We start from the raw sequence: 12,970 nt of genomic DNA, 5'->3' as shown, positions 1-12,970 counted from the left end.
GTTGCAGTCTTTTTATTTTCCTGGTTGAGCAGTGTTAGCTTCAGAATGTCTGCAGTTATTTGTGCCTATATGTCATAGTATCTTAACACTTTTGTGAATTTTGTTGTGTAAGCTTTAAATCCGGTACTGTTTTTCAAAATGAATATGGAGTAGTCATTGGAGAAATTGGTTGAATTCTTTGCAGTAGCAAATAAATTTTAATCATTTTTAAGTTTGATAACTTTGGTAAACTGAATTCTGAAAAGTTTACACGTGTTTTAGGATGTCCTCAAAATGTACAGGGCGTTGTGTTTTGCAAATTAGCCATTTAGCCATCAGATTCTTCTGTAGAATTTTGATCTTTTTGCCCGTATGAGAGGTAGTTCTTATTTGCATGGAGGTTAAGTACCTGCGGATGGGATGTGTTCATCACCACTTTACAGTATGAATTTGAATTTGAAACTGAAATGAAAACTTTTCCTAACCTGTCAGAGTTTTTAGTAGCCTCTTGTTATTGACCGCATGTTAATTCCCTTTGTTAGCTATTCGCAGCCAAGTGTGGGGACTGAAATCTTTATTTTGTTTTCCTTCTTTTGAACAGTTGATAGTCTCTAGCATCAGGAGGAGGTGACCTCAAATATATATGTATATATAGTAGTGCTTTTCTTCCTTCCCTTTAGTTGTCTGCAGTTTAAAAATTATTGTGATAAGTTTATGTTGTACTTCCAAAAATGTTGCCAAAGAGCCTATATTTTTCAGTTTGTTTTGGAAGAAAAATACTTCGTGGGCAAGAAGGTGATTTAAATTCCTGACGGCCTAAGAGGCGTCAGCTGTGTGAAATAAGCGAGTGCTGTTACTGCTTGAAACCATGATGGTTTATATTTGAATAAGACAGCAGAGATGAGCTTGTTGGGAGTTTGGCCTGAGATTGCTAGCTAAGGAATGCTTGCTTTTTTGCTTAAAGGGAAATGTGTTTTAGGCTTCCAGAGTAGAAATCTGATATTACTTAGTTTGATTCTTCGACCACTATGGTGATAGGAAGTAGCTGATCTCTGCAGGAAACTGCTGTTACCCGCCCTCAGCTGAATTTTTGTGGGACCTCTTGAGGTAAGCAAATTTATGCCTCCCGAAACTATAGTTGTAAGGTTTGTCTTTGAGCGTATAGTAATGGAAAACCCTTATCAATAGGTAGATAGTAAATAATTTTGTATTTGGCTGCTAATGAAATTTTTAAGAAATAGTTTGTGGTGATATAAATTTGTTTTCATCTGGCAGTCATTGGTTTTCCACCCTGCCCTCTTAAGAGAAAACAGGGTTGCTTTACTTTGTTTGCCAGAGCTTTACATTTTGCATTTAGTAACAGAGGCATTGTGTTTTTATAGTATGAAAACAACGAAAGATCACTTTGTGAACTTTACTTTTTGATTTTGACCACTTCCTGTGTAGCCTTAAGTTTCTTACAAGTATCCCGTTACCTGTTAAAAACGAAATGTATGTTCATTTCATGTCCTTGGGACTTTTAAAAATGCACTGTGCATTATCCGGAAAAGCCTGTTCAAAAACAAGATGAGATAATTTCTGTTTCATTTGTGGTAGAAAGAATGACTGTACACTTTTATGTGCAAAGGTTTTAAGTATAATAATTAAAATAGTACTTGTTTACTCAGTTACCGAAAAGTAGCTTTCAGTGATTTGCATCTGTTTACTTATTCATGAGCATCTTCTATGTGCTGGGCACAGTTCTAGGTACTGGGGCCTCCCGCAGAATAAAACAGAAGTCTTTGTCCTTGTTTCTGCTATGGGAGACAGACGAACAAGTTAAATGGTGGCAGGTGCTTTTGAGAAACAGTGCAGAGGAGTAGGGACTTTGGTGGTTGCAATTTGAAATAGGTAGAGAGGGAAGTGCCTTACTGACAAGATGACAAGATCTTTTAATATGTACTGGATTAAGAAGTTAGCCTCATTGAGTCGTATGCTAATGAACTGCCCAGAAAAGAAGGGTGGAGGAGATGGGAGTGCAGCAATGAAGACTGCTGCGCCACAAGTGAAATGTAGTGTTTTGGTTAAGGAAAGGAAATCATTTTTTGCTTTCTTCTTGAAACCCCAGGGCTTGGCACCCCACAAGTCTCTGAAGAGACAGTCTGCTGCTGTTTGGAGGCAGGTATTTCAGTAGATCTTATAACCAAACATGAATGACTAAGGCAGTGTTTCTCCTCTGTCTCTTCAGAAACTGCTTGAGATGTGTGCATGCAGTCCCGGGCACCATGCGTGCTGTGTACTGGTAACACAGAGACAAGTTGTCATTTGGTAGCAGTGAGTTAAGCAAAGATTTCTTGGCAACCAGTCTCATCCCGAGTCTATTGCTGGGCCTTGGGACTTCTGTATTGAGCAAGTAGACAGGGTCCCTGCCCTCGTGAAACTTGTTCTTTAGTGGGCAAACATGTATTATTCATTGCTTTTTTTTTTTTTGAGATGGAGTCTCGCTCTGATGCCCAGGCTGGAGTGCAGTGGCACGATCTCGGCTCACTGCAGCCTCTGCCTCCCAGGTTCAAGCAATTCTCCTGTCTCAGCCTCCCGAGTAGCTGGGATTACAGGTGCTCACCACCACGCCTGGGTAATTTTTGTATCTTTTTAGTAGAGACGGGTTTCACCATATTGGTCAGGCTGGTCTCAAACTCCTGACCTCAGGTGGTCTGCCCACCTGGGCCTCTCAAAGTGCTGGGATTACAGGCGTGAGCCCCCGTGCCCAGCCTATTCATTGCTTTTAAACATTATCATGGGCCTGGCATGGTGGCTCATGCCTGTAATCACAGCACTTTGGGAAGCTGAGGTGGGCAGATCACCTGAGGGTCAGGAGTTTGAGACCCTCTCCAGCCTGGGTGACAGAGCGAGACTCCACCTCAAAAAACAACAACAACAACAACAACAAAAAACCCAGAACATTATCATGGAAAGTTTAACAACATGATTAACTTCTGATCCTGGAGAGTGGTAATGATAGACTGGATCAGGAGTCTACTGGCCTGGGCAATAGAAATGAAATCTGGACTGTCTCAGGGCTTCGTATAATCACCAGGTTTTGTGGGTGGGGATGTTGGGGTGTCCCACAGGGGTATCTTGATTCCTTCTGAGAACAGATCATTTCTTTGTCCTTTCTGATATCCTAATCTAAAACATCCAGTACTCCTGGAGGATTTGAACCTGTGCCCAATGGCTGGTCAGACTCTCTTGGATTGAGAATGTTGGATTGCCATTCCTCAGACTGAATGTGGGCCAAGCAATTGTGCTTTAGAAATTTATCTTAGAGGCTGGGTGCGGTGGCTCATACCTGTAATCCCAGCACTTTGGGAGGTTGAGGCAGGTGGATCACCTGAGGTCAGGAGTTCGAGACCAAGCCTGGCCAACATGGTGAAACCCTGTCTCTACTAAAAATACAAAAAAAAAAAAAATTAGCTGGGCATGGTGGTGGGCACCTGTAACTCCAGCTACTTGGGAGGCTGAGGCAGGAGAAACTGGGAGGTGGAGGTTGCAGTGAGCTGAGATTGCGCTACTGCGCGCCAGCCTGGGCAACAAGTGCGAAACTCTATCTCAAAAAAAAAAAAAAAAAATTTACTACCATCCCTAATTTTGTAGGATTTGTAGGATTTGTAAGGAAATTATAAGGAGTCTTGTGAAAACATTAATTACATTTGAATTAATTTTAATCCTTCAGTTATCTCCCATAAAGACATTGAGGACCTTTGAGTTTATTAAGACAGAGTAAATATATAAAAGTTTTGGGGAGTACGACCACACTCTCTAGCTTTGTCTCTCAAACATGGCCCAATTTTTTTTTCCTTTCTTTTTTTTTTTTTTTGAGACAGGGTCTGGCTCTGTCGCCCAGGCTGGAGTCTAGTGGGGCAATCTTGGCTCACTACAACCTCCACCCCCCAGGTTCAAGCAATTCTCCTGCCTCAGCCTCCTGAGTAGCTGGGACCCCAGGCGTGTGCCACCATGCCCAGCTGATTTTTGTATTTTTAATGGAGATGGAGTTTCACCACGTTGGCCAGGCTGACCTCGAACTCCCGACCTCATGTGATCCACCCGCCTTGGTCTCCCAAAGTGCTGGGATTACAGGCGTGAGCCACCGTGCCTGGCCATGGCCCAATTTTATAGTTACTCTAGCTATAGAGTAGATGTTTTCAGTTCAAAATTAGGAATTTAAGGTTATATTTTGTTACAAAAATCTTTAAAAATTTCATATGAAAACAGTTGTTTGGGGTACAAAGAAGTTAATCCATAAATAGGATTGTTACAGTGACTAATATAAATAAAAGAACATTTGTGTAATCATGGGAATTCTTTTATTTTTTTTTTCCTCGACCCAATTAACTGGGTGAAAATTTGCTTGCCAGTTCAGATTTAGAATTGTAGACACAGTTAAAGTTTTTGACCTTGGGAGGGAACCTGAACTTTAGAAAACTTACAACATTCTTTTGCCTGGTATCCCTTTCATAATTTAACTTGATTGTCTTTTATTTATTTTTAGTTATTATTTATTAACACAAAATTATATTTATGTATAATGCGATGTTTTGAAGTAGTATACATTGTGGAATCGCTAAGTCAAGTTAATTCACTTTAGGTGGTATACTGATTCTGACAAGAACACTTAACATCTACTCTCAGCAATTTTTCAATTATGTGATACATTGTTGTTAACTATAGTCACCAGGTTGTATAGATCCCTTGATTGCCTTTTAAAAGTGAGAGAACCTTCTGGATGAGTCTTTGGGCTGTGGTTTTATAAGACTAGTATTAAACTGAACATAGCATTTAAAAGAAACATATTTATTTTCCTCAAACCTGTATATTTGATAGTTCCTTATAACTTTCTGTTTTAAGGGCGATAGGGATTGATGAACAAAAATAAATAATTTGTGGTGCTGAAACTTGACTGAACTCTAGCTTGTTCATAATACCACCTCTCTACATTGTCTTTCCTTATTCAGGTTGAGCACTCCTGATGCCTAAATCAAAAATCCAAATGCTCCAAATTCTGAAACTTTGTTAGTGTTGACATTAATGTTACAAGTGGAAAATTTCACACCTGACTTCACATGATGGATCACAGTTAAAACTTTGTTTCATGCACAAAATTATTTAAAATATTGTATAAAATTACCTTCAGTCTTTGTGAATAAGATATGTAGGAAACATGAATGAATTTCATGTTTAGATTTGGGTCCCATCCCCAAGATACCTGATCATGTTTATACAAATATTCTAAAATCTGAAACACTTCTGGTCCCAAGCATTTCAGATAAGAGATACTCAAACTGTATAAAGGGTGCAGTGTTTAAAGTAACTTGATTTGTTGGTTTCATATCAAGGAATAGATGTAGTCTATATGCATGGCAGTTACAAAAGTGAAGAGAGACCTGGCCTGCTGTTATGTACTAGGCAATTTGTCTCCATTAACAGTTTCTCAGGTAGCCACTGTCTTCTAGTTTGTGGATGATGAAACTGAGGTCCAGAGGAAGGTTATGCAGAAGAGCATGAGTGGGAATGAGTATGGGGAAGTAGACAGGGCCTGAATTGGTAGGAATGTGTATTCTGCAGAAGGTGACGGGGGACCATTGAAGTGTGTTTGTTAGTTTTTTGTTTGTTTGTTTTTTGAGATAGAGTTTCGCTCTTGTTGCCCAGGCTGGAGTGCAATGGCTAGGTCTCGGCTCACTGCAACTTCCGCCTCCTGGGTTCAAGAGATTGTCCTGCCTCAGCCTCCCGAGTAGCTGAGATTACAGGCATGCGCCACCATGCCCGGCTAATTTTGTATTCTTAGTAGAGACGGGTTTCTCCGTGTTGGTCAGGCTGGTCTCAAACTCCTGACCTCAGATGATCCGCTCACCTCGGCCTCCCAAAGTACTGGGATTACAGGTGGGAGCCACCACACCTGGCCTCTGTTAAAGGGTTTTTAAATCTTCACTGACTAGGGCTGGGTTTGGGTTGCTGCTGTGGTCGTGGTGGTGAGCATAGCCAGCCATTGTAGGGTTTGTTGCCTTTTTTTTTTTTTTTTTTTGAGACAGGGTACTTGCTCTGTTGTCCAGGCTGGAGTTCAGTGGCGCAGTCATAGGTCACTGCAGCCGCCAGGCCTCCAACTCCTGGGCTCAAGTGTTGCTCCTGTCTCAGCCACTCAAGTAGCTGGGACCAGAGTGTCCAGCTCTGTGTCCAGCCTCAACCACTGTGTCCAGCCTCATTTTTGTTTTTTCTTTTTGTTTTGAGACAGTCTCACTCTGTCTCCCAGGCGGGAGTGCAGTGGTGTTATTTCAGCTTACTGCAACCTCTGCCTCCTGTGCTCAAGCGATTCTCCTGCCTCAGCCTCCTGAATAGCTGGGACTACAGGTTCACACCACCACGCCTGGCTAATTTTGTTTTTTTGTTGTTGTTTTTGTAGAGACGAGGTTTCCCCATGTTGCCCAGGCTGGTCTGAAACTCCTGAGCTTCAGGTGATCTGTGATAGGGGTAGGATTTGAAACCAGGCTGTTCAGTGTGTGTCTATCTTGTTCTAGGCATTGAGTTCTGGGTTGGTTGGTTCTTTAGTCAAAATTATTTTCTTTTTTATTGTGTAAATTCATTATTTTTTTTCTATCCTTGATTTAGCACTTTTTTTTTTTTTCCAGAATACCGTGTTGGGTTTAACTTAACTGCCTTGTCATCTTGTTAACAAAAATGGTGTTAAACCACGTGCCGGGCTGGGCATGGTGCCTCTTTCCTATAATCCCAGCACTTTGAGAGGCTAAGGTGGGAGGATTACTTGAGGCTAGGAGTTTGAGACTGCAGTGAGCTATGATCCTGCCACTGCACTCTATCCTGGGTAACAGAGTGAGACTGTGTGTCTCTTTAAAAAAGCACAGCCTTCACTTAAATGAAAATTGAGTGAATCATTTTATCAATGGACTCTGTTAAGTTGGAACAGGTACCATTCCATGGGAAGGTGAACCTCTTTGGCTCATGTCCTAACACAGGTGGTTTATGCTTTCAACAGATATTTATTATGCCAGGAACTGTTATGGGCTCTGCGGCTGCATAGTGAACAGGATCAAAAGGGAGTATTGTCACACTCCATTTGTAGACAAAATGGATTTCTTGGAGATGCTTCTGAACAGTAGGATTTCAACCCTGACTAAGCTGTTGCTTGTCACTTGTTCCAATAGCAGCAACAGGTTTTTTGTTTTTTGTTTTTTTGTTTTGTTTGTTTTTTTTTTTTTTTGAGACGGAGTCTTGCTGTGTTGCCCAGGCTGGAGTGCAGTGGTGTAATCTTTGCTCACTGCAAACTCCGCCTCCTGGGTTCAAGCAATTCTCCTACTTCAGCCTCCCAGTTGCTGGGATTACAGGCGAGTGCCACCATGCCCAGCTAATTTTTGTATTTTTAGTAGAGACGGGGTTTTACCATGTTGGCCAGGCTGGTCTTGAACTCCTCACGTCGTGATCTGCCCGCCTTGGCCTCCCAAAGTGCTGGGATTACAGGTGTGAGCCCCCAGGCCCAGCCTAGCAGCAACAGAATCTTTAATGAGCAAGTAGAAACAGCCAGAAGTGAAGTGATGTTGGTACAGAAGTGAAGTGATGTTGGTACTAGGGAAAGGTTAGAAGGAGTCAGATTTGAAACACAAATGCATGTTTTACTAGCCGTGTGACTTTCAATTTGGCACCTCACCTTTCCAAGCGTCAGCTTCTTTTTGTATAAACTGAGGATAGTCCCTCCCTAGTGGAGTTTATCTTGGTATAAAATGTATGAAGTGCCTGACATGTAGGTCCCTTGCTAGTACAGGAGGTGCTGGAAATGAAGTATGTGTCTTTACGAGGTGTTACTGATTGGGTGATGACAAAAAGAATCTGTCCATTAAACTGACAGTGTTAGATGTTTCCAGGTTAGTAGGCTTCTTTCAGCAATTAGTGTGTATGTGTGGGGTAAGGAAGGTGCTATGAGATACATTTCTTAGGCAATGGAGAGCTTCAATTAAGTAGCCAAATTATAGTTGATGTTATTCTGTAACTATTTTGGCAGTATGTATCAGAATCCATTCGTGCTCTTTGACCCAGAAATGCTACTGTAGCGGTCCTGCTATTACCATATAAATTAAGGATAACTGGGAGTGGGAAGCCATATAAGCCAAGATGTTCATAGAGACATTATCAAAGGTATATAACAAAAAAAAACACCTCATTCTTTAACAGCTGGTAAATGGTGTTTTAGCTCTTAGAATGTTGTCCTTGAACAATTGTTATGAAGTCTGACTGTCTGACACCTTGCATTTAGAATATGTGAGAAGGGAACTAACCTCAGGAATACTGTGATTGCAGCAAACATGGTAGAGGAGCGTGAGTGGGAATGAGTGTGGGGAGGTAGACAGGGCCTGAATCAGTAGGAATGTGTATTCTGCAGAAGGTGACGGGGGACCATTGAAGGATGTTTTGTTTGTTTTTGAGACGGAGTTTTGCTCTTGTTGCCCAGGCTGGAGTGCAGTGGCGTGATCTTGGCTCACGGCAACCTCTGCCTCCTGTATTCAAGCGATTCTCCTGCCTCAGCCTCCCGAGTAGCTGGGATTACAGGCATGTGCCACCATGCCCGGCTAATTTTGTATTTTTAGTAGAGACGGGTTTCTCCATGTTGGTCAGGCTGGTCTCGAACTCCCCACTTCAGGTGATCCGCCCGCCTCAGCCTCCGAAAGTGCTGGGATTACAGGTGTGAGCTACCACACCTGGCCTCCGTTAAAGGGTTTTTAAATCTTCACTGACTAGGGCTGGGTTTGGGTTGCTGCTGTGGTCGTGGTGGTGAGCATAGCCAGCCATTGTAGGGTTTATTGCCTTTTTTTTTTTTTTGAGACAGGGTACTTGCTCTGTTGTCCAGGCTGGAGTTCAGTGGCGCAGTCATAGCTCAGTGCAGCGGCCAGGCCTCCAACTCCTGGGCTCGAGTGTTGCTTCTGTCTCAGCCTCTCAAGTAGCTGGGACCAGAGGTATCAACCGCTGTGTCCAGCCTCTTTTTTTTTTCTTTTTGTTTTGAGACAGACTGACTCTGTCTTCCAGGCGGGAGTGCAGTGGTGTTATTTCAGCTTACTGCAACCTCTGCCTCCTGTGCTTGAGCGATTCTCCTGCCTCAGCCTCCTGAGTAGCTGGGACTACAGGTTCACACCACCACGCCTGGCTAATTTTGTTTGTTTGTTTGTTTTTGTAGAGACGAGGTTTCCCCATGTTGCCCAGGCTGGTCTGAAACTCCTGAGCTTCAGCTAATCTGCCCACCTTGGCCTCCCAAAGTGCTGGGATTATAGGCATGAACCACTGTGCCTGCTGCATTTTTTTTTCTTTTTGGTTTTCATCTTCTTCATTAAAACATAATTTTTTTTTTGAAAAAGACAATGTGTAATATTTGTTGTATTTTGAATCTTAAAAATAGCACGTTTTATTTCTAAACAATAAAAATTTTTAAAAAGTAGTTGAGTTAAATACAGAACAGTCATAGATCATAATTAGAACTGTTTTTGTTAAATATAGAGGGTTTTTTTTGTTGTTGGTTTTACCCTAAAGCTATGTGATTCAGTGGTTTGGGCTTTGCTCAGGTACTGAAGAATGAACATTGGCCAGTTTTCAGCTGGAACAATCATTTAGCGAGGCCCTCAGGTGTATTTCCCACATCTGAGTTTAAGGACCTTCATAACCACACCTGTATTATTTTACATTTAAGGACCTTTTTAAGCTGTGCATTTAGCTGTTACTTTAAATGCATTTTAGATTAGATTTTGAAATTGTATAGGCCAGGCATGTTGACTCACACCTGTAATCCCAACACTTTGGTAGGCTGAGGTGGGAGGATCTCTTGAGGCCAGGAGTTTGGGACTCAGCCTGGGCAACTTAGCCAGACCCTATCTCTACAAAAAATAAAATTAGCTGGGCATGGTGGCCTGCACCTGTTGTCCCAGCTACTCAGGAGGCTGAGATGGGAGGATTGCTTGAGCCCAGTAAGTTGAGGCTGCAGTGAGCCAGGATTGCATCACTATGCTGCAGCCTTGGTGACTGAGATCCTGTCTTTAAAAAAATGATAATTTTTTTTTTAGTTTTATTAATATCAAGTTCTTCTATTTAAGAAGTAAATGCCCTAGAACACACCCTTAATATTCAGTTACAATGTCATCTAATTCTACCAATATAGAAATAATCATTTTTGAAAGTGGAATAATACTGAGTATATTACACAAGGTTTTTACACAAAGCAATACATCCTCAGTGTAGAAGTAATGGAAGATACGGAATAAACAAATGCAATTAGAAAATAATCCCGTAAGTTAATTTGGAAGTGTAAACACCAGTAAATGCTTTGACTTACTCTAAAATAGTTGGGCTATCATTAATATATGTTTGTGTTGCCAAATGTATTATAAAAAATAAGGCAAATTAGAATTAATGTTATTCTGAAGTCTGGTTATTTTAGTGCCAATAAGATTATTTTATTTTATTTTATTTTTAGGTGGAGTTTCACTCTTGTTGCCCAGGCTGGAGTGCAGTGGCATGATCTCCGCTCACTGCAACCTCCGCCTCCTGGGTTCGAGTGATTCTTCTGCCTCAGCCTCCTGAGTAGCTGGGATTACAGGCGTGCACCACCACGCTCAGCTAATTTTGTATTTTTAGTAGAGATGCAGTTTCACCATGTTGGTCAGGCCAGTCTCGAACTCCTGAGCTCAAGTGATCCACCCACCTCGGCCTCCCAAAGTGCTTGGATTACAGGCGTGAACCACCGCGCCAGGCCGAGAAATTTTTTTATGAGTAAAGTTTGTGTGTGATGAAATGCACAGATCTGAAGTGTATAGTTTAATGAGCTTTAACAAGTGTATATACTCAGGTAACCTCAGTCAAGATCTAGAACATTTGCATCACTCTAGAAAGTTCCCTCCTGTCCCTTCTAGTGGACTCCATCCCACAGACTACCATTGTTTAAAAAGTATATTGAACAAATATTTTTGTTTATGAATATAATTATTACAACTCTTTTTAATTTATAGGGGATAAAAACATTCAGATGGCAGATCACAGGTAAGCCAAAGTGGACTTTGTTTATTGGAGTTTAAAATTCAATTGGTGAGCAACAGCCAAGCCATATTTGAATAAATACTAGAATCAAAGTTAAATGCATTTCAGAGTCTAGCTGATGGCTCATTTCTTGTGTATGTATTTGAGCACGTAAATAAATTACTTCAGACATGAACAGTGCCTCAGACATTGATACTACAGATCTTTTATGGAAAGCAATCGTTTTGCTCTCCATGCTTTAACACTCCTGGGGTGAAGTCAGGTAATTTTGACACTCTCCTAACAGTCTGTAGTTGTCAGTGATCAAGTGGAAGATTTTGTTTTGTGGATTGAGGGTTACTTTTAGTTGTGTATATTATTTGATGTTTATTTTTTGTGAGGGAGGTGCATCCAGGCATCTTTAAAAACTTCATGGCTCATTTTACACTTGTTGTGGCTAATTTTACAAAGCCACTTTGGGCACTGTCTTAACTTGGTAAGACTGCCTTGCTCTGATCACATGAGCAGCTGACCAAACAGTAACATGTTCGTTGGTTGATGGGTTTGGTTTGAGGGCTGGGAGCAGATTTTTTGAGGAAAGAAGCTGTAGAAATGAAAGCTAAGAAGCTTTGGCTAAGGTTGGAAATAAGAACTTTGTAGGGCTTTATGTTTGGGAGAGGAGAGGGGATGTTACGTTGTAGAATATTTTTATAGCAGAGAGGACAGCCTCTGAGATAACATGCACATTGGTAGTTGTCTTCTGCCCAAATCTGACGTCACTGTAGAGATACCTCTTAACATATTGAATAAGAAACATGTCCATTTGTGCTATGTCTTTGGAACTTTCTTTACAGTAATACTTTTTAAACATACTGTTGTTTTAGTTTTTCAGATGGGGTTCCTTCAGATTCCGTGGAAGCTGCTAAAAATGCAAGTAACACAGGTCAGTCCACTGCACATGGAGAGTTTGCATCCAGTATGGGGTATGTTCCTCTCTCTGGAAACATTTATTAATGCAAGTAAAGGATTCCTGTACTGCAGTGGTTTTAGGAAAGCTAGAGTAATTAAAATGAAAAATCAGTATCTCATTAACAAAAGATGTATTTATTATAGGAATTCAGACTCTACAGTAGTAAAGAGAGTAATGGTACAGTCTACTTTCTTGTACCTACCATCACTGAGTTTTAGTATTGATTAACAAATGACCAGTCTTTTTTCTTATTTTTGACATGGAGCCTTGCTGTGTTACCCAGGCTGGTCTTGGACTCCTGGGCTCAAGCAGTTTCCTGCCTCAGCCTCCCAGGTAGTTGGGGCTACAGGCACAGACCACTGCTCCTGGCCATTTTTTTTTTTTTTTTAAGTCTATACCCTTTACTTTCCTTCCTTTGGAAAGCAAATCCTAGGAATGTCATTTTGTTCATAAATTCACAGATGTGATATTTTTCCACCATTAAAAAAAAAAACTATATCTGTACTCCCCACTCCCTCCAAACTGTTTGAAAGCAAGTGGTGGATATCTATTTTCCTAAAACAATTCTACAGTGTCATTACCAAGAAACTTAACATTGGAGCAGTACCATTCTCTAATAGACAGTCATGCTCCTATTTCCCTGGTTTTCTCAGCAATTTTTACCCCACGCCCGAATCTAGCACCTACTCAAGGATCATGCGTTTTGTTTTGTTCTAGAGTCATCTCCCTACCTTTTGCATCTTTTATTAATACATCAACACATCAGCGCCCTGGGCCACTGTTGTCTTATAGAATGCTCACAGTCTGGATTTGCCCAGTCGTTTCTTCCTGATGAGATTCAGGGTAAACATTTTGGCAAGAAGGGCACACAGGTAACATGATGCAGTGGTCGTTGCTTCCGGAGGCACAGGGTGTTGGCTCGGCACCTGCCGAAGGACACTGAGATTGATGATTAAGACAGTGCCTGCCAGACTTCTCTGTTAC

General features: G+C 41.3%; 1 protein-coding gene across 22 annotated transcripts in view; it reads left to right on the top strand.

Moving 5' to 3' along the window:
• The window catches only part of NAP1L4 (nucleosome assembly protein 1 like 4), a 48,092-nt gene that overhangs the window by 2,248 nt on the left and 32,874 nt on the right, over positions 1-12,970 (top strand). For 10 of the 22 annotated variants that reach the window (XR_004071782.3, XM_055355174.2, XM_031016048.3 and 7 more), the window contains exons 2-3: positions 11,010-11,040; positions 11,901-11,959. Coding sequence is in view for 20 of the 22 variants with exons in the window: in XM_055355174.2 (XP_055211149.1) it covers positions 11,027-11,040; positions 11,901-11,959 (73 nt within the window). In the remaining 2 variants the exon portion in view is untranslated. Of the gene's footprint in view, positions 1-943; positions 1,087-11,009; positions 11,041-11,900; positions 12,000-12,970 lie in introns of all 22 variants that reach the window. The other 12 variants (XR_010135427.1, XM_055355167.2, XM_055355181.2 and 9 more) reach the window with 3 other exon arrangements.

This window comes from Gorilla gorilla, chromosome 9 (genome assembly GCF_029281585.2).
Source record: "Gorilla gorilla gorilla isolate KB3781 chromosome 9, NHGRI_mGorGor1-v2.1_pri, whole genome shotgun sequence".
NCBI lineage: Eukaryota > Metazoa > Chordata > Mammalia > Primates > Hominidae > Gorilla > Gorilla gorilla.
This window is presented reverse-complemented; position numbering and strand designations above follow the sequence as displayed.